At 35.8% G+C, this 22,956-nt stretch overlaps 1 protein-coding gene across 1 annotated transcript in view; it reads right to left on the reverse strand.

Annotated features, from left to right (window-relative positions):
* The window catches only part of KNL1 (kinetochore scaffold 1), a 62,836-nt gene that overhangs the window by 4,612 nt on the left and 35,268 nt on the right, over positions 1-22,956 (reverse strand). The window contains 11 exon segments of the mRNA XM_006073053.4: positions 2,439-2,539; positions 2,981-3,082; positions 4,313-4,352; positions 4,519-4,596; positions 9,550-9,637; positions 10,512-10,628; positions 11,454-11,544; positions 13,680-13,795; positions 21,302-21,400; positions 22,187-22,254; positions 22,658-22,796. Of these exon segments, the coding sequence (XP_006073115.4) occupies positions 2,439-2,539; positions 2,981-3,082; positions 4,313-4,352; positions 4,519-4,596; positions 9,550-9,637; positions 10,512-10,628; positions 11,454-11,544; positions 13,680-13,795; positions 21,302-21,400; positions 22,187-22,254; positions 22,658-22,796 (1,039 nt within the window).

Genomic DNA, 22,956 nt, shown 5'->3' on the forward strand with positions numbered 1-22,956 from the left:
AAATAATATTCTTTTTAGGAATCATATAAAGAAGATGACTACAACCTCCCCACACCTATTATCTTTGTACAAATACAGTGAAAACAATTTATGCTTTTAGCATCACAATAATTTTAGCCACTCCAGTATTCTTGCCTGGGAAATCCCATAGACAGAGGAGTCTGGCAGGCTATAGTGAATAGGGTCACATAAGAGTTGGATGTGACTTAGCGACTAAATAACAGCACTGAATTTTAGGTAGCTAGGAGAGCTGACTGTTCTTCCATACACCAGAGTTATCTCTTGTCTCTAAGATTCTGATTCTTTTCACTCTACTGAATATTTTCTATGTGTTAGGCACTGAGGATATGCTAGTGAGACAAACAAACATGATCAACCTATGCTCTAAAGAATTACAGCTCAGGGGGACACACAGTAATTGCACTAATAAACACACCAAGAACTACAAACTGTAATAAGCACAATTAAGAAAACTGCATGAAGCAATTAGAACATATACCAGGAGGGCAAATAGCAGAGGGAATGAGTAAAAGAAGAGTCAAGGAAAACTTTCCTGAGAAAGTGATAATTTAGTTGAGCTCTTAAGGACTATTAGTAGACATTTACTTAGTGAAGAGGAGGTGCTATGGTCTGAAAATTCATAGGCTGAAAACCTAATGCCCCCTGTGATAGTTGTAGGGTGTGGGACCTTTGGGAGGTGCTTAGATCATAAGGATGGAGCCCTTATGAATGGGATTAGTGCTTTTAAAACAGAGACCTTGAAGAGCTAGCTAGTTATGTGAGGATACAATGAAGAGTCTGCAGCCTGGAAGAGGGCTCTTGCCTGACCATACTGGCACCCATATCTTGAGCTTCCAGCCTCCAGAACTGTGAGAAATAAATTTCTGTTGTTTATAAGCTACTTGGTGTATGGTATGTAAAATTTTATATTTTTAAATTTTCTCTAGTTGCAGCATGCAGGCCTCTCTTGTTGTGGAACATGGGTTCTAGAACGTGCCGGTGGCTCCATAGTTTCAGTGCATGGACTTAGCTGTCCCAAAGCGTGTGGGATCTTAGTTCCCCATCCAGGGATTGAACCCATGTCCCTTGCACTGGAAGGCGGATTCTTTACCACTGGATCACCAGGGAAGTCCCAGTTTATGGTATTTTTAAAATGGCAACCCAGAAGGACTAAGATAGGGCAAAAGTTTCCAGGCATAAGAAATATCAGGATGAATGTCCTGAGGTAGGATGGAATATGATTGAGCATGAATGACCATGATCTTTTAAATAAATGAAAGAAATTCACTGTGGCTGATGTGCAGAGAACAGTGTAAGATGAGGCAGGAGAACGAGGAAAAATTCAATTCATTCAAGGCTTTACAGGTTATAAGCATTTTGCTCATCAGTTTAAGAGTAGGAGGTACATGATAAAATTTTCAACAATTACTACAGCTACAGGAAGGAGAAAGAAATAGAGGGGAAAAGAAAAAGTTCCAGAAAGACTACCTATATGTTATTGTACAGACTGGAGGTGTCTCTTGGCAGAAGAGACACAAAAAAGTAGATGAATGTTAAATATGAATCAGTAAGTCATAATTTAGATATGCCAGGTAAATAAGAAAGCGGTACAGAGTGATTCCTAACTTTTAATTTCGGACCTGAACAGAAGTTGATGGTATTCATTTAGAAAAGGAACTTTTTTATGGCGGCGGTGGTGGTAAGGGGGTTGTTCCATACCATTTACAGGATTTTAGTTTCTCAACCAGGGACTGAACCTGGGGCCATGGTAGTAAAAGCGCAAGTCCTAATCACTGGACAGACAAGGAGTTCCCAGGAACTTTTAAGGAGAATTGGGCTTGGAGGCTGAGAAATTATAAAGATTCAAAGTTTTAATTTGGCCATGTTCACCCAGGGCTGGCCATGCTGAAGCTGTTTCAAGAGAAGAGACCTAAAGATACTGACAGGAGATTATAACAAAATAGCTAGATTATCAAGTTACTATCTAGTGATGTTTACCTATTTTGATAAACCTACCAATCAATACACAAATTTCCAATTAGCTTTTTGGGTTAACTTATGTACATCAAAAACCCAGTCAAGAATCATCAGCATTAGAGCAAATACTCTATCACAACAGACAGACTGATGAAAAAAAAGAAATCAGAGTAAATAGATGTGAAGAACATGTTGATCCATTTTTCTGGATAGGCAAAAATTCTATTATCTAATGTAATGCAACAAAGGGCAACTTTTCACTAGCTGAATTTTTTTACTTTTTATTTAATAAAATAAAATTCTATTATCACTAATTAAAGTGATTGCCTCTTTTAAGATTTTCAGCAGTACTTTCATCATGTCAATACATGTTAATATTATACTAAAACAAAGATATGAATCTTTAGTAAGTTTAAGCATACACTTAACTGCAGAGGAATTATCTTATTATTGCTACTTACCTACTGGCTCTCCAAAGGTAATGATGAGTTCTATTGTGTCATAAAGAAAGGTGAATACAGCTTGATCATCACTCCACTCAATGACATCCCATTCAGACAAGCTGAAGAAAGAGAAAAGACAAAAAAACATTTTTTAAGATAAAAGAAGAGAGTTAACTTCTTCTACCACCTGAATAGTACCATTAGCAGCTACTGGAGTTTTCTACTGGCTTGGGAGACAGTCATTATTTTAATTCCAATACTGTGAATGTACAAACTTATGCTTTTGAAAGAAATAAGAACTGACTCAATTTTGAGTTATATGTCATAGAAAAGCCAAGTCTAGGCAATATAAAATATTAAATATTTTAACATTATAAATTTCATAGCTCTCCCACCTTGTATACTTTCAGCTTCAAAAATTATTCTTTTTGAGAATACATTGCATTATAGGTTAAAAACAGTGATACACATTACAAACACATGTCAACTGCACTAGTGGATTGAGACAACCACAAAGGTACAGGATAAAACACAAATTAATGCTACCTGTTTTCCCTTACCTCAACTGATCCAGTAGCTCTTCAGTTCTCTTTGTTTGTTTTTGCGCAAAGTCTAATTGAGCAAGGATCTGCTCTTTCTGTATCTCCAGCTCTAAGAAATTTCTGCAAATCAAACCAGGTATTCACAGAAAGATAAGGTCACTGCTAGAGAATTCAGACATCATTAAAATAAAAGTTTATGACAAAAAGCTATGTGCTAAATGGCTCCCCAGTGAGGTAAATGACGTATATTTTTGCATTTTTAGGTTTTTTTTAATAAACATTAAACTAGAAGTTTGGGTCTATTATTATTAAAATTTACATTTCCCCCCCACCCCATCCCACCCTCCTAGGTTGTTACAAAACATTGAGCTCCCTGTGTTATACAACACTTCCCATTACCGATCTATTTTACATACGGTAACGCATATGTTTCAATGCTACTCTCACAATTCATTCTATCCTCTCTTTCTGCTGTGTCTTAAGTCCATTTTCTATGTCTATGTCTCTATTCCCGCACTACAAATAGGTTTGTCAGTACCATTTTTCTAGGTCCCATATACATGCATTAATATATGGTATTTGTTTTTCTGACTTAATTCACTCTTTCTAACAAGCTCTAGGTTCATCCACCTCACTAGAACATGTATCCTTATGGCTGATTCACATTGTTGTATGGCAAAAGCTAACAAGATATTGTAAAGCAATTATCCTCCAATTAAAAATAAATTAACAAAAACCTCAAAAAAATTTAATTTTCATTTTGATGTTAAAAATATAAGCATAATATAGACCATAAGAATGCCCACCTTAAAAATTAAACATGCCATAATTTTGGTGCATGCATTTTGGTTTTGTTTAGCTTATTAGAGCTAAACAGAATTTATATTTTGTTAGTCATTTTGCTAGCATCAATTTAATTTTAGCTAAATTATTATCACCTATCAAGTTAATGTTTCCAGTTGGAATTTTACTGGCTTTGTCATTATTTGTATTTGATTTCTTTGAGTCTTATAGTTAAATTAAGGTCCAGAGTATAAGAAACACACCTCATTTTATATTTATTTACAGTTAAGTGTCATATAAAAGTAGTTTAATGCTAGATTTTCTTTAACAGGATCCTGATATTACACAAGCTTGAGAACTACTGCCTTGGATTAATGCTTTGTAAGCAATAAATGCTTAGAGAATACTGCTAAGATGGCCTCCAAGATCAAGTTCAAAGTGGAGTAGAAGCCCTGGCTCAACCTTAGTCAATATTCATGTTCTCAATCTTGTCAGTTTCTGGAGGTAGGAAATCACTTAACCATGTAGAGGTTAGCATATTTTCTAACACTCAAACTGAAGGCTAACCTTTGAAGCTTTTCTTCCTCAGTTTTCAGCTGTTCCAGTTCTTTGAAAAGAAAAACAAAAACAAATCTATCAGAATGTACACATTAAAATACTGGTATACAAATCATCTGTTTTATTGAAAAGTCTATCTCATTAATCTCATTTAAATAAAAAACTCAGAACAGGGGATTTTTTTCCCCATTTACCTCCCTAATTAAATCAGTTACCTTTCTCTGCAGCTCTCACTTCAGAATTCAGTTCTTCCACAGGACTGTCTTTCTGTTCATCCTCCAAATTCTTAGTTTCTAAAGTAGACCATGGATTAAAATAACTCAGTCAAAAATAACTAAACAACCAGAGATGAAAAGAAGAGATGGTCCCAAAATGTCGTGTTAAGAATATTTCACAAGCATTTATGCTAACCCACCTTTTCCTTGACAAAAAAGCATTGAGATACAATAATAATTTCATAAGAAGATTTGCTTCTAGTGGCAGATGGAAATTGTTCATATATAATTTGCATACATCAAAATTATTGTTAGGCAACCCCATGGACTAAGCAGGAACACACACACATATATAAATGTACACACACATATTTAAATTTATTTCTGATACTTTGGAATCATCCTTAAGCGCCTTCTCTCTCCCCACATCCAAATCAACTTTAGACTTTTACCTCAGAATTATTTTGTGAATCTACTTTTTTCCTTCACCACTACTAAGTTCCCTTTATATAAGCTATTGTCCTTTATTAACCATACCATCCAATAACTGCTTAACAACACCCTTCAAATGGCTATTCACTGGTCTCAGAAAAAGTCAAAATTCCTTAAGAGGCCCTCCTTGACCTGGTCCCTAAAGTTGGCATCTCCAGCTTTATCTCAGACTATGTTCCCTTTTGTTCTCTCTATTCTAGCCACATTTGCCTTATTTCAGATCCTTTTACTTGGTATATTCTTTTCCATAGAAAGGCTTCTGTCTGTGTTATTCATATTGAACAGTCTGCTTTTCCCTCCCTTCTCACTTTAGCCCCAACTTATTCTTCAGACCTTGGCTTAAATGCCACTTCCTCAAAGGGAAGCCTCTCCTGACCTGACAGATTTCTACTTCAGGAACTTATGGCACCATGGAACCACTCTTCCACTATTTCATGCTTATAATCTTTCCTCAATATTGTAAAAGCAAATTGTCAAATCCAAACATATTTGAATGTGATCTCCTGTAATATGAAACTAAAATAGCATTGGAGCTCTGTATAGTAATGTAAAAAATTAAAGTATGGAAACCTTTCTTAATGTATGAATGTTTGAATTAAAAGATAGTAATGGGAGAATTGACAAATAAAAAAAATACTCCACAAGGGCATAAAGTTTTGTTTTTAATCACTACAGTAGTCTTAGCACCAAGCACTATACAAGGCACATGATAGGTACTTCGTAATTTGCTCAAGGAATAATGAAGAAAGAAGACAGAAATAGAGAGCCATTCAGTGGCAGCTAGAGAAAGAGTGTGATTGTTGGTACTTTTAAAGGTAAGAAGTGAATATATTCAGTGGAGGAGGCAGAGAGGTTGTAAATACAAGAGATAAGTCAGTGTGATAAGATTCCTGAGAAGACAAGAGAGGCTGCAATTCAAAGTTTAGGTGGAGAGATTGATCTTAGGGAAAAGAAAGGAAGGATGAAAGAATGGATACAGATATATAAAAATTTGGTTTGTTTTGTAGCAGGAAGTTTAGAAATTCTGGCCTTAGTGGCTTCTATTTTTTTTTCATGAAGTGAAAAAGCAAGGTAATGAACAAAGGGGTATGATAGTCTAAGACTATGGACTTCATATATTTATTACCAGTTCAATGCAGAAAATATGCACCAGGCACTTTTTCTGTGTAAAGCATAGTGCTAAGAATTTTGAAGGATATGAAGAAAAATAAAAGCTGATCTTTGTCCCCAATGGAGCTTACCAATTAGATAGGAAAGTAAACTATAAAAAGTAACTATAATTACAATTAGATATGATAGGTACAATAAAATAGCCATAGCAGCTCAAGAGAGAGAACACTATCCCTTGGTAAAAAATATAAGGAGAATGTATTAGGCAAACACAAAGTGGCAGAACTGCATAGAGATGACAAGATTTGGTTGGAATTTAGAATGTGTAAGGGAATAATAGTAAAAATCATGTAAGAAGGGAATATCTGAAAACGATGGTTGAGAACGCTAAATGTCAAACTCAGGAGTTTGGATTTTATTTTGTAATAAATGGAAAGCCAGAAGTTTCTCAGGGTAGGAACACAAAAAAGGTGGCAAGAATTCATGGAAGAACTATACAGAACAGATCTTCATGATCCAGACAACCACAATGGTGTGATCACTCACCTAGAGACAGACACCCTAAGTCTGAAGTCAAGTGGGCCTAAGGAAGCATCACTACGAACAAAGCTAGTGGAGGTGGTAGAATTCCAGGTGAGCTATTTCAAGTCCTAGAAGATGATATTGTTAAAGTGCTGCACTCAATATGCCAGCAAATTTGGAAAACTCAGCAGTGGCCACAGGACTGGAAAAGGTCAGTTTTCATTCCAATCCCAAAGAAAGGCAATGTCACAGAATGTTTAAACTACAGCACAATTGCACTCATCTCTCACACTAGCAAAGTAATGCTCAAAATTCTCCAAGTGAGGCTTCAACAGTATGTGAACGAGAACTCCCAGAAGTTCAAGCTGGATTTAGAAAAGGCAGAGGAACCAGAGATCAAATTGCCAATATCTGCTGGATCGTAGAAAAAGAGAGTTCCAGGAACTCTGCTTTATTGACTACACCAAAGCCTTTGACTGTGTGGATCACAACACACTGTGGAAAATCCTTAAAGAGATGGAAATACCAGACCACTTGACCTGCCTCCTGAGAAATCTGTAGGCAGGTCAAGAAGCAACAGTTAAAACTGGACATGGAACAACAGACTGGCTCCAAATTGAGAAAGGAGTACGTCAAGGCTGTATATTGTCACCCTACTTATTTAACTTATATGCAGAGTACATTATGCGAAATGCCGGGCTAGATGAAGCACAAGCTGGAATCAAGATTGCCAGGAAAAATATCAATAACCTCAGATATGCATATGATACCATCCTTATGGCAGAAATTGAAGAGGAACTGAGGAGCCTCTTGATGAAAGTGAAAAAGAAGAGTGAAAAAGCTGGCTTAGAACTCAACAGTCAGAAAATGAAGATCATGGCATCCAGTCCTATCATGGGTCCCATCCAGTCCCATCACCTCATGGCAAATAGATGGGGAAACAATGTAAACAGTGACAGACTTTATTTTTGGGGGCTCCAAAATCACTGCAGATGATGATTACAGGCATGAAATTAAAAGATGCTTGTTCCTTGGAAGAAAAGCTACAACTGACCTAGACAGCATATTAAAAAGCAGAGACATTACTTTGCCAACAAAGATCCATCTAGTCAAAGCTATGGTTTTTCCAGTAGTCATGTATGGATGGGAGAGCTGGACCATAAAGAAAACTGAGCGCCAAAGAATTGATGCTTCTGAACTGTGGTGTTGGAGAAGACTCTTGAGAGTCCCTTGATTGCAAGGAGATCCAACCAGTCAATCCTAAAGGAAATCAGTCCTGAATATTAATTGGAAGGACTGATGCTGAAACTCCAATACTTTGGCCACCTGATTAGAACTGACACATTGGAAAAGACCCTGATGCTGTGAAAGACCGAAGGCAGGAGGAGAAGGGGACGACAGAGGAGATGTTTAGATGGCATCACCAACTCAATGGACATGAATTTGAGCAGGCTCCAGGAGCTGCGGATGGACAAGGAAGCCTGGTGTGCTGCAGTCCCTGGGTTGCAAAGAGTCGGACACGACAGTGACTGAACTGAACTGAACATAATGAATACTGTCCTTTATAATTATTAATCCTGCAGCAATGTACAGGTTGGACTGGAAAGAGATAGAATGAAATTAAGAGTGTAGAAAGATTAGTTAGAAGATCTGAAATGGCACATGTCAGAATTAATGATAGTGTTAATGGGAATGGGGAAGAATACAGAAGATACTGAAGCGGATATAACAGGATTTGATAAAAGACAATAAAACTCAAAGACAATAAAAGTTATGAGCCTTTTACAATTTATAAGAATGGTGACAATACAAATGAGAAGCATCATAGACAACAAATTTTCAGATATTATTTTGAAAATGGAAGACAATAACTTTCATTTTTTCACATAATGTTTAAGGTGCTTAAAGGACACTTTTGTTGAAAGGTTCAGCAAAAGGCTGGAAATGTTAAGTCTGGAACTCAAGAGAAGAGAAAGATGCCCTCATGCAAAATTATTACAAGTCACTTGAAGGCAAAAATCTGGGGACATCCCGGGTGGTCCAGTGGATAAGACTCCAAGCTTCCAATGCACGGGGCTCAGGTTCCATCCCTGGTTGGGGAACCAAGATGCCACATACTGTAACTAAGCCCGCATGCCACAACTAGAGAAGCCTGCACACTACAGTGAAGACCCACAGCAGCCTAAATAAATAAACATTTAAAAACGGGCAAAAATCTGTGTATATATTTTTTCTGACACTAAGTGCAGTATCTGGCAGGTAGTAGGTGCTGAACAAATGCTGGATGAATTTAACTGAATTTGGGAATCATTAATATAAACATAATTGTTAAGGCAGATGAAAGTATTAGGGGAGAAAATACAGAAATGAATAGATGAATGCTACTCAAGGGGTTAGTTAGATAAGGGACAAGAGAGGAGCTAAAAGGAAGAGTCAGGAGAAAAGAACAGTATCAAGATAGAGCAATATCATAGAGTTCAGGGAGAAGAACGTTACAGGAAGAAAAGAATAATCAGCAGTGTCAAATACTGAAAGAGGTCTAGATGGCTAAGGACTGAGAGCGACCAAATTTGATGATTATATGAAATTTTGTGATCTTTGAAAAAGCGGTTTCAAGACAAAACTAACAAGTCAGGATAATGAGAGACCAAACTGAAAGGATAAATAGGTTCATTTATTAAAAAAAAAAAATACAAATTATGGTCTAGGTTATGAAGAGTTTTCCAAAGAGACTTATTATTTTGGGGATTTCTTGATTATGTTATGAATGACCACAGTAAAGGAGTTGCTCCAATTTAATGTCTCAAGCTGCTAAATACCAGGCTTCAGCATAGTGCTACTAGCAAAGTAGGGAAGGATTTAGATACAATTAAATTATCTTTTGGAAAAGTATTCAAGATATTTTACCTATTTCCACCTCGGTAAGACAGTTATCAATCTTCTTAAGTGTGTTGTCCATCTCATTTATCCTTTTATGAAGTTTCTCTCTCTCACTCTAAACACACAATATCATAGACTGTCAAGTTAAACCTCAAAACAAAACATTGTAACATTATAAACAGTTCAAACTGCTACATAACTGCTACATCTAATTTATGATCAAGCAAATCTTTTTGTTTGTTTGTTATTTTTGTTTTGGCCCCGTGCAGTGGAAGTGCAGAGTCTTAACCACTGGATCACCAGGGAAGTCCCATGAACAGGCAAATCTAAAAGATCAAAACTTCTAGTCTTGTCTTAAAAAAAGTTTTTTAAGCATACATAACAGATTAATATTAATTCATATTTTATACTTTATTTTAGATTTCTATTAATATATATAACTTAGAGTTTATAAAAATGACTTATGGTCAAATAAATTTGGGAAACACTATTCAAATAGAATTATAGCATTTTTTCTTTTTAGACCGAAAAAAAAAAAAAAATTTCTGACCTTAGACTTTAATATGTTAGCTATTATATTTCTCCAAAAGGGGGACACTGTATGTAACACTTTCCAGACTTATTTGCCAATGAACATTTTTTTATGTAGGACCTTTCTTCAAGGATGATCATTTCGGAAAATGCTATTTTTTAAAAATACATGCATACACATGCATAGCTGAGTATGGACTATGAGGAAGATAATACCAGAGCACAGTCCTTAGCAAAGGAAGATCATAATTCTATATTGTTTTATTTCAATATATATGAGATGAGACATATGCCAGGATTTACTACTTTTGTTAAACTGAACCTCACTTCTTATGAACAATTTTAAGTTTTTGCCCAACTCTCATTCACATGTCTCCTAAGGAACATTCTTCATATTCCACAATCACTATAAAGTAATTTTAATAGATCTTTCTAAGGTCTTAACAGTCTCAAATTACCTGAGCTGACTGCACCAGCTTGCTGTATAAAGCCACTTTTCCTTGGTGAGTGAAGACTTTAGTCATCTTGGTAAAACGTGATTTTATTTTGTTCAAGTAAATTCCAAAGGCCTTCAGCTGTAAAGTCAAAGATTACACTGCATTAAAACAAACGAGTTAGAAAAGGCAAATGGTCTGGGAAGGCTGGTTCAGCTGCTATGTGCTAAGATTTGCCCATCCTAGACTATGATTCCTAAGGCTTCTTATTTGCAAATTTAATTTCACTTAATAGCTTAAGTTCAGAACCAAAGATTTCAAGTTTGATTCCAGTTGAATAATTCCAGTACAAAATTAATTTATATTACAAATTAGAAAATGACAGGTTCTTAGTTAATAAAACTTCAATCAGGGCAAATATAAAATGACCTGCTTATTTAATCAATTAAAGTCTATCTCTTCCCTATCTAAATCTAAGTGAAAAGCAAACAAGAAGGGAACTCTAAATTTCAAATGTATTTCATATATTAAATTGATCATGTAAGAAATGTAAGATTCTATACTAACAATCATTCACGTATAATAAAATCTTACTGACATATTATATCTGAGAAGTAAACTAAAGAACTCACCACTAATTATCAAGTGTGAGTATGTGTATATATGTGTGTGTGAGTGCTTAGTCGCTCAGTTGTGTCCTACTCTTTGTGACCCCATGGACTGTAGCCCTCCAGGCTCTACTGCCCATGGAGATTCTCCAGACAAGAATACAAGAATGGGTTGCCGTGCCCTCCTCCAGGGGATCTTCCCGACCCAGGAACTGAAGCGAGGTCTCCTGCATGGCAGATAGATTCTTTACCAGCTGAGCTACCAGTGAAGTCCAATTATCAAGTAACAGGTACTAATTTCACAATAAACACTGTAATGTCTATACTGATTCCCATTCAGAAAATAAGATAAAAGTACCTCCTCATCAGAGCAGTGTTTCATTTTTTCCCACAGGTTCCTATTTATATCAGTCAACAGTTTATCTTGGTTTAGTGCAGAAAGCTTTAATCTAAATAGAGAAAAGTTAATCAGCACAGAGTTCAGAAGTCAACCCGAATGATTCAATTTAGATCTACAGGCATACTTAATTTTTCCTAGTTCTTTTCTACATAAAGGGGAATTCACTCAGGAATAGTGGCTAGTCTGACTATTTCAACACTTGTAGAACAGTTCAAGAATGTTATGATTCAAAAATATTTCCCTCCCAAATAGAATTCTCATCTCAATGCATCAACTTGTTCCAAAATCTAAATACTGTTTTGGTCAAGAAGCTTATTTGGTTAATGAATACACTGTTCAATATAAAGTTCTTGGTGAAATGAAAAATATGTCTTTTATTTTTACTTAAAACCAAACAAACTTTTTGGTCAACTCAATATGTTGCTTATAAAGAATCCTTTAAGGGCTTGTGAATGCATAATTGTTGGAAAGTTGTAGCTATTAAGTTAAAGTTTCCAATTCAGTTCAGTCTTACCTCACCTTTATAGAATAGCATTAATAAAAGTAGCAAAGTTACCTTGTTAATAAGTATAGGGAATAAATTTTTATCAGAGTTAGAAGATATTATAAACAGGCACATAGGTACAAAATCAAACAGTGGAGCACATCTAAACAAACTTTTCATTCTATGCAATGAATCTATTTTATTCAAAATAAAACATTCTTAGACAAATCCTGAGACACCCAACTCTTTTAAATAACATGAAGGTAAGAAACTTGTCTTGTTCAGGGATGAACCCCAGGATTTAGTATGGCGCCTGGCAATCAGTAGGTGCTCAATACATGTTCGTTCAATGAATAAGCCAGAAACAGGCAAATCTGCAATACTATAATTTAACAGCATCTTAACTTTCTAGTTTTAAAACTATGAAAAGTGAAAGTGAAAGTTGCTTAGTTCTGTCTGACTCTTAGCAACTGCATGGAGTATACAGTCCATGGAATTCTCCAGGCCACAATACTGGAGTGGGCAGCCTTTCCCTTCTCCAGGGGATCTTGCCAACCCAGGGATCGAACCCAGGTCTCCTGCATTGTAGGTGGATTCTTTACCAGCTGAGCCACAAGGGAAGCCCTTTAAAACTATAATTCCCTTTAATTTATTTTTATTTACTGAGGTAACACTGGTTTAAGACACTGGTTTAAAACACTGGTTATATGTTTCATGTGTACATTATCTTTTGACATCTATGTACACTACAGTGTGTTTACCACCAAAAGTTTTAAAACTACATGATGCTTAAAAGATTACTTCATTTCTTTTCTGTTTGTTAGATTGGTTCAAATTCAGTTTGACAGTTCTAGATAAGTATGATATAAACACTGCCTTGAGTTGTAAGTTTTGGTTTACCTGTGAAAATCTAGATATACCTAATTTGTAAATTAGTCTGCTGCATCTACTTACACCAAACCACTGAGCTACAGTCTTGATTAAAACCATGTTCTTTTATAAAGCAAACTAAGAGCAAATGTGATAAAACTATAAACCCAAAGGCAATCCTACTTTTAGGCACTATATAAATCTCTAAAGGGTACTATCTTCTTTTACACATGTTCTTTCAGAATTTATGATATCATAATCTAATAATTATTGCTCATAAGGACCTTTGTTGTTGTTGTTTAATCACCAAGTCATGTTCAACTCTTTTGTGACCGCATGGCTATAGACTGCCAGGCTCCTTTGTCCATGGAATTTTCCAGGAAAGAATACTGGAGCAGGTTGCCATTTCCTTCTCCAGGGGATCTTCCCCACCCAGGGATTAAACCTGAATCTCTTGCTTGGTAGGTGGATTCTTTACCACTGAGCCACCTGGGAATCCCTATTAAGGACATACTCTTTGCTAAGAATGGCATGCAAACTTCTTATATATACTACTTCTACTGCTCATTATATACACTACTTCTACACTACTAAGTAGGTATTATTATCCTCAATTGATGAATGTGAAAATGAAGGTTAAATAACTTACATAAGTAGCCAAGAGTTGAACTTCCACCTGACTACAAACCTGAAATTCTTTCCCATATACTATATATACTGCCAATTAATGCGGTCAGCTTTTCTTATGCCAGTGTTATTCTAATCAAAATCTTGTCACACAGATTATTCACCCGTCCAATAAAACACACAAAAAATGGAAACTTTCATACTCTTCAATCTTCCGGCGAAGAGCTTCACAATCTTCTTTATAAATCTGTATCTTGGGTCGGTAAACATATTGACTTAACATCAGGTCTTCCAGAGTAGGTGATGTGTTTACAGCAAACTGGAAAAAAAAAATCCCTTAAAACTGGTATTTTGAGGACCAAACCATGTGCAAGGACTGTTAAGAGTCTCAAACAGTGCTTGAGACGTGAGTGCTTACTTTTACAAGTTCTACAAAGGAAAAATGGAAAACTTTAAATTCATATACTTAGTAAGCCACAGTTGGAATTTGAAATAAAGTCTCTGACATCAAAGTCCATTTCCCACGGATGTTTAGAGGAACTGTGGAAGTTCCACACAAAGGCTTAAAAATGATTTGAAACTGTTTATGCATTATTTGCACAAACACGTCAATAAACTTGGGTGGGAGAGAGAAATGGTTATACATTGTGTTTTTTTTAATTCATTTTTTAATTGAAGGATAATTGCTTTGCAGAATTTTGTTGTTTTTTGTCAAACCTCAACATGAATCAGCCATAGGTATACATATATCCCTCCCTTTTGAACCTCTTTCATCTCCCGCCCTATCCCACCCCTCTAGATTGATACAGAGACCCTGTTTGAGTTTTACACATTGTTTTAAAACTATCAATATCTGAAAATTCAAACTTATAAAAAACCTCTTTATTGAAAGAAAAAAAAGATGCCAGTTTCCACGATTATTCTTTTCTATTCTCATTCACTAGCCCTGATCCTTACTTCTATCCCAGGTTGAACTCAGACTTTTCTGGCATACATAAAATGAAGCAGTAAAAATCTGGTTATTTTTTTAAATGTCTTATAATGTCTTTTGGACATTTTTTAAAACGTCTTACAGCTCTAACCCAATAACTTTCTGATGTCCCTAATGCAGTGTTGGAAAAACCAAGTTAGCCTATTACATATAAAATCCAAAGAAAACACTACAAATGTCCATTATTCATAGGCAGTGTGGCACGGAATAAGTCATTTTAGCATTCTAGGTTTTGGCCTCATCTATAAAATGGGCACAATATTGACCAACCTCTTAAGATCAAAGTAAAAGTTTTTTAAAAAGGTACCAAAGCTCAGGGCCTGCTAAATAATCTAACAAACTTTAGTTTCCTCTCATACTCTCCTTTCAGTTGATAAATTAAAAGGAAATACAAATGAGGTTTTAATTTCATTTCTCCATCTGTAACTAGTTTTCTAACATGTTGTTAAAGTGTAAAAAGGTGCTAAAGGCAATGATTACTGATGATGACTCTCTTTCTTAAAAAGTAGTTTTAAGGCTAAATTTATAAAGAAAAATCAAAGCTCTATACTTCTCAAAGAAATCAGGCCTCCTTGGGAAAATGGCTGACTGTCTTTTATATAGGAGCCAAATACTTGATAAAGGAATTTTTTTTTACATAAGTATTTGGACATAATATGAAAAAATGAAGAAAATCATGATATCACTACTTTACAACTCTTAATAAATTGCTAGATCTAGATAATGATAACTTAATGGTGATCATCACCAGATATTAACTCCTGATGGAAGGACAAGTATAAAGTAAACTTGCAAAACAAAAACATGTCATCTGATAAAGCCTCTGTCGACTTACAGAAAATACAAAGGACAGAAGGACACGTTAAAACGGAAGTTAGGGTATGAAAAATGGGCAAAACACATACTTAGCAGAGTATGGAAAAACCTGGTTTCCTCCAAAAAAAAAAGAGGGAGAGAGAAGGGAGATCGGGGGAGAGAGGGTTATTGAAGGGGACCTTATACTTTAAAATATAATTAAGAAAGAGCTATCAATCTCATTTGGGTTGCAATTTAACAAACTGGAAAATAATGCAGACAATCAGGGAAATAATATAATACTGATTGAATAATTAATCACTTAAAGATAAGGTTATAATATTTGGACATAGTTTAAGGAGTCCTCATCTTTTCAGGGATACATACTGAAATACAGATAAATTGACGATACCTGCGATTTCCTTCAAAATAAAAGGATGGGGAGGTAGGGAAATATAGAGACAAGGATTGATAATTTTTCTTCAAGTCTTTATTGAATTTGTTACAACATTGCTTCTGTTTTATGTTTTTGTTTTTTGGCCCTGAGGCACGTGGGATCTTAGCTCCCCAATGAGGGAACAAACTTGTACTCCCCGCATTGGAAGGCGAAGTCTTAACCACTGGACTACCAGAGAAGTCCCAGAAGTTGATAATTTTTGAAGTTTGGTGATAGATACATGAGAAGTTCATTAAACTATTATTTACTTTTGTATAGGTTTGAAAATTCCTATAACAGCTAAGTTTTTTTTCTTTAAAGAGTAAGGTTTCTCTTGAACCTTCATAACCACAAAGTGAAACACAGGACTATGTTCCCAGAGATTCACCAGGAATGCCAAATGCAAAGGATATCAGGCTTATGCACTGTGGATACAACTGAATGCAATTGCCTATGCTGTAATGCAATACATGGGTTAAACTGCTGCTCCTTGATTCCAGGACTACATGCACAAGTCACTCCCTTCCCTTGCTTTATCTATTTTGATTAAGTGCCCAATTTATGCACTATCAGCTCTTAGATATTTCAGGCCTGGTAAGGGTAACTTATATGCAGAGTACATCATGAGAAACGCTGGGCTGGAAGAAGCACAAGCTGGAATCAAGATTGCTGGGAGAAACATCAATAATCTCAGATATGCAGATGACACCACCCTTATGGCAGAAAGTGAAGAGGAACTAAAAAGCCTCTTGATGAAAGTGAAAGAGGAGACTGAAAAAGCTGGCTTAAAGCTCAACATTCAGAAAACTAAGATCATGGCATCTGGTCCCATCACTTCATGGGAAATAGATGGGGAAACAGTGGAAACAGTGTCAGACTTTATTTTTCTGGGCTCCAAAATCACTGCAGATGGTGACTGCAGCCATGAAATTAAAAGATGCTTACCCCTTGGAAGAAAAGTTATGACCAATCTAGATAGCATATTCAAAAGCAGAGACATTACTTTGCCAACAAAGGTCCATCTAGTCAAGGCTATGGTTTTTCCAGTGGTCATGTATGGATGTGAGTTGGACTGGGAAGAAAGCTGAGCACTGAAGAATTGATGCTTTTGAACTGTGGTGTTGGAGAATACTCTTGAGAATCACTTGGACTGTAACCAGATCCAACCAGTCCATCCTAAAGGAAATCAGTCCTGAATATTAATTGGAAGGACTGATGCTGAAGCTGAAACTCCAATACTTTGGCCACCTGAGGCGAAGAACTGACTCGTTGGAAAAGACCCTGATGTTGTGAAAGACTGAAGGCGGGAGGAGAAGGGGATGACAGAGGATGAGATAGTTGAATGGCACCACCAACTGGATGGACATGAGTTTGAGTAAGCTCCGGGGGTTGGTGATGGACAGGGAAGTCTGGTGTGCTGCAGTCCCTGGGTTGCAAAGAGTCGGACATGACTGAGTGACTGAACTGACTGAATGATCACCTCATACAGATACAAAATTAAACAAATAGAAAAAAATTTTCCTTGTGATGAGAACTCTTAGGATTTACTCTCTTAACTACTTTTATGCACAACATACAACAGCACTAATTATATTTATCATGTTGTACTTTACATCCCTAGCATTTACTTATCTTATAATTGGAAGTCTGTACCTTTTGATTGCCTTGATCCAATTCCCCCTCTGCTCATCCCATTGGTAAACCACAAATCTGATCTCATTTTTCATGAGTTTGTTTGTTTTTGAAATATAACTGACCTACAATACTATGTTATTAGTTCTTCTTACACAATATAGCAATATGGCATCTCTACATAGTATCTTTAGCTGGTGCTACCAGCTGAACTCCTACAATTGCACACATGCATGGGTGCCAAACATACATCTCCTTGTCTGCCTCAAGAATGCCTCCCCAGTTCCACCCTAGAGGAGACCCATGGTCATCTAAATCCTGTAACAGATGCCCATAGTTGTGAACCTCCTTTTCCACAGCCCATACATTACCCATTTCTTTGGCCCTTTCTCTACTTTGGGATTTTTTTTTTTTTTAATACTTTTTTTGGCTGCACCACATAGCATGAATGACCTTAGTTCCCCAACCAGAGATGGAACCTGTGCCTCCTGCACTGGAAGCATGGAGTCTTAAATACTGGACTGCCAGGGAAGTCCCTACTTTGGGATTTTTAAATTTCTTTCCTGTGATAGCATGAACTCTTCTTACCATCTTTTTTTTTTTTTAACTGAAGTATAGTTGATTTGTCTTTCCCTCTTGATGGTTCCTTCCCAGATATATTTCCCTAACACTGCCTTTCCTGACCTCTACAAAGCCTAAGACCAAAGGGGAAGAGTCATACTAATTCATACTAATATTCCCTTGATTCATCCCTCAATGATTAGCTTCCCAGATATCCTCCACTCTTCTACTCTGCCAGCAACCTTTCTGTTCCTACGCTTCCCCTTTGCTTTCTCTGGCCCCTGGCACTGTTTCTGCATTTCCCAAGACTCTACATAACATACCTAGACACCTTTCTATTTCCCATCTGCAGCTGAGGCATCACTATTATGGTGATGAGAATAATGAGGTTGGGGACCCAAAAGATGCATGAGTATCTTTCTCCTTTCTATCTTTGATTTACTTTTCACCTTTAGATATCAATGCTCCTGTAATTGATTTCTTTCTAAACAGCTTTATTGAGATTTAATTTACACAACATATAGTTCACTAAGTATGCGATTAAATGATTTATAAAATATATTCACAAGGTTGTGCAACATCATCACCAGCTAATTTTAGAGCACTTTCATTCCTCTAAAAGAAACCTTGTACCCATTAGCTGTCATTCCTTCCTCCTCCACCCCTACCTTAGCCTCAGGTAACCACTAATCAGTTCACTTTTTGGCTATTATGAATAATGTTCATGTACCAGTTTTTGTGTAGAGGTACATATTCAATTCTCTTAGGTAAATACCTAGAATTGGAATTGGTGGATCATATAATAGTTCTGTTTAACTTTTTGAGGAAATAGGCTACACCATTTTACAAGTCTACCAGCAATGTATGAAAATTCCAGCCTCTTCACATCCTTGCCAGCACTTGTTATTTTGTCATTTTGGCTACAGGCATCCTAGTGGGTGTGAAGTGGTAACTTATTTTAATTTGTACTTCCTTTATCACTATTTTGCTAATTGGCCATTCATATATCTTCTTTGGAGAAACGTCAATTTTGATCCTTTGATATTTTTTAATTGGGTTATCTTTTTTTTTTTTTTAATTCTTTTTATCTATTTGGCTGCACTGGGTCTTAGTTGCAGCACATGGGTTTCAGTTCCCTGACCAGGGATTTAACCCAGGCTCCCTGAGTTGGGAGCGCTGAGCCACAGCCACTGGACCACCAGGGAAGTCCCCAACTGGGTTATTTTTTTGAGTTGTAAGAGTTCTTTAAATATTCTGGATACAAAGCTAAGTTGTATGATTTTCAAATGTTTTCTCCTGTTCTGTGGGTTGTGTTTGCCCTTTCTTGATGGTATCATTTGCAGCACACAAGTTTTAAATTTTGATGAAGTCCAATTTTTAATTTTTGGCACTTGTGCTTTGGTGTTGTATAGGATTGACTTTTTAATGTACAATGTGAAGTATGGATCAAGGTTCATTTTTTTTCCTGTAGATAGCCAACTGATTCAACACCATTTATAGGAAAGGCCACTATTCTACAGGGGCATCTTTGTCATAAACCAAATAGTCATAAATGTGTGGGTCTCTTCTTTAAAAGTTAGTAGTCATCTGGTCCTAGTGACAATTTTAATGGTAAATTGCAAACTAAAAATTTCAATGGTGGGAATTTCCTGGTTGTCCAGTGGTTAGGACTCCTCACTTTCATGGCAAAGGGTGTGAGTTCAATCCCTGGCCAGGGAACTAAGATCCTGCAAGTCAGGTGGTATAGCCAAAACAAATATTCAATGGTAGTTAATCAGAGTTATCCAGTTCTTGGGTTAATTTTGGTAATTTTTGTATTATTACAAAATTTTTATTTGGTATTTTTGTAAATTTGGTATTTTTCTAAAAAATCATCTAGGTCTTAAAAGTTGTCATCACAGTTGAAGGATTAAAAAAAATTCTTTTTATCTTTCTTTTCATCTGTGGATGTGTCTTTCTCAATTATATGTATTTTAGCTTTCTCTCTCCCCCCCTTTTTTTAGATTTATTTTTGGCTGTGTTGTGTTTTTGCTGCTGCACACAGGCTTTCTCTAGTTGTCGAGTATGGGTTTCTCATTGCACTGGCTTCCTTCTCTTGTTGGGAAGCACGGGCTCAAGGTTAATGGGCTTCAGTAGCTGTAGTACATGGGCTCAGCAGTTATGGTTCATGGGCTCTAGAGTACTGGCTAGAATAGTGCATGGCAGAGTAGTTGCATCGCGGGGGCTCCATTGCCCTGAGGCACATGGGATCTTCCCAGACCAGGTATTGAACCAGTGTCCACTGCGTTGCAAGGGGGATTCTTATATACTGGATCACAGGGAGAAGCCTTCCTTTGACTTAATTAAGCTATTTAAGAGTTTTTTTAATTGTGTTTTCAAAGTACCAGTTTTTATTTTATTAGCTGCATTGCACTAATAAATGAAGCACTAAATGCTTCATTTTAGCTCTCTGACAAGAGGTGGAACCCAAACCCTTGGCAGAGAGCACAGAGTCCTAACCACTGGACTACCAAGGAATTCCCCCAAAGTACCAATTTTTAGATCTGTTATCTTTTCTACTAGTTTTTGTTTTCTATTTTATTAATTTTCTATTTACCTGAATTCTGTCTTCCTACCTTTTTTACGGATGTCATTTTATTGTTCATTTTCCAATTTCTTAAAGTATTAAAAAGTCCTTTAGTTTTAGATTCTCTTCTATAACAGTGATCTGAGGCTTTTAATTTCCTGCTAAGTGTATGTTCTGTTGTATATCCCATAGACTGTTCTCCTTTGCGTTCTAAATAGTTTTGCTTTCCTCTTTGATATGAATTATCTAGAAACATGTTTCTTAATTTCCAAGATGTTTGTGTTTTTAATAGTTCTAATTTTATTGGATTAAGATCAGATATCTATGAAATCTCCGTTTTTCAATTTCTCATGTTTTTCTTTGTGATCAAGGGCATACCTAATTTTTGTAAATGTTCAACAGACTTAAGTTAAAAAAACTACTATGTAATTTTATATGTAAATGATATGAGTTTTCTATTAATCTTTTAAACTAAGCTTCTTGGTTGCATTATTTAAATATTCTATAATTTTAAATATTTTTTATATTGAAAAATGTTTATTAAAACCTCTGCTATACTTGGCTTTTTATAATAATGGGGGAAAGCATATGTTCAGGAAAAAGTATAAAAAACAAAACAGATGGCAAGAAATGAAAAAAAAACTCCACCTTTTCAAAATTCATATTTTTTAAAAATAAATTTTTACACTAACCCCAAATGTACCTTCTATAGCAAAATTTTCTGTACGAAAATTTGCTTCCTTAGATTCTTTTTTTTGTTTTTTTAATAAACACTTGCTTTGATACAGTTTAGTAAACATATATTTTAACTGAGATGACTATTTTGCCAAGAAATTGTACTTACTTTGGCTGGAAGATTGCTCTGTCTGGGTTTCTGTATCAGAATGTGTACCTGAAGAAGTATAAAGAACTCCTTTATTGTTATTCTTCCATCTTTGAGTTTCTGAGGAAGAAAAAAAGTTTGCATGACCATTCAAGGTAAAACTTGACCATTGCTCAAACTTTGACCACTGCTCAAAGTTTGTATGAGCAATTTTGACTAGAACCACCTCTTTTGTTTCTATATTGCTTAAAGTACTTTGCATATGTGTAAATATTATTCTGATGTAGGCTATACACAAGCAGATTTAATCTAATATTATTTCTTAAGTTTATTCAGTAATAGTAAAATTGGGGGGAAAAAACAACAAAACATAGGCCTTCCAATTGTGATTCTACTCCACATACATAATTGGCATGTCCTGTCCTTAACAAAAAAAAATGAAAACTAGTCTTCTGTATATTTGAAATAGTTCATAATTCAAAAAAATTAAACAAGAGAAAGCAAAATGAGGAAATCAGGTGCATTTGAGAAATAGGGGCTTCCCTGGTGGCTCAGTGGTAAAGAATCCTACTAATGCAGGAGATACAGGTTCGATCCCCAATCCGAGACTATCCCACATGCTGCAAAGCAACTAAGCCCATGTGCCACAACTAATGAGCCTGTGCTCTACAGCCCACAAACTGCAACTACTGAGTCCACGTGCCACAACTACGGAAGCCTGCACATCCTAGAGCTTGTGCTCCTCAACAAGAGACAGTCACAATGAGAAGCCCGTGCACCACAACCAGAGAGTAGCCCCTGCTTGCCACAACTAGAAAAAAGCCTGCACAAAGCAAAGATGACCAGGCACAGCCAAAAAAAAATATAAATAAAACTATTAAAAAGAAATGAGAAATACTTTCATACCTCCTTCAAGCTCTCTTCACAAACAGTATCTCTGAGAAACTGTGATTCTATTTGACTACCAAGGTGTGCTAAAAGTAAAGCAAATTCAAGTGATGAACAAGTTAAATTAAATTATAAACTTAGTTTTAATTATTGTTCAGGTTTATGTGTGGTTCATGCTCTTGAAGCTATCTGCTAGGATCCTTCTGGGAAGACAGTCATTTGTAGGGTAAAGTATATTAGTTTTAAGGGCTCCATATTATTTTTCTACCAATTTTAAGCTTCTTAAGAAAATCACTCTTGTAATATAACACTTCTCAATTTGTTAAAACAACTAAGAATTAAAAATAAACTAAATATTACTTTACTTATCAACTATTTATAACTCCCAAAAATCTTATACAAATTTCAAATATCTCCTAAACTGAAATACATGTATTATTAGTCAAGTAACAGATGATTTCTCTTATTTAGTCTTCATTAAAATCTTACTGCTTAAGTCCAGAGAGGTCCCATCAGCCTTGATTGAATCCAGAGAACTGCTACAACTAGATGGAGTTCTGCTCAGGCTTTTTATCAATACACTGTTAGCATTTTTATCCATCTCTCCTTCAGCACGGAGATCAGAAATCTGAAATCATCAATAAAGGAACACCATAAGAGTAAAGTTATTACACTATTAATTATAATGACTAAATGCTGAATGCCAGGAGAAATACTTCTAACATAAAATTTATCTGTAATCATATAAAATTCTTTAGTAAAGAATTAGAATAAGTAACAAGCAGCTT

The sequence above is a fragment of the Bubalus bubalis genome, chromosome 11 (assembly GCF_019923935.1).
Source record: "Bubalus bubalis isolate 160015118507 breed Murrah chromosome 11, NDDB_SH_1, whole genome shotgun sequence".
NCBI classification, from domain to species: Eukaryota; Metazoa; Chordata; class Mammalia; order Artiodactyla; family Bovidae; genus Bubalus; species Bubalus bubalis.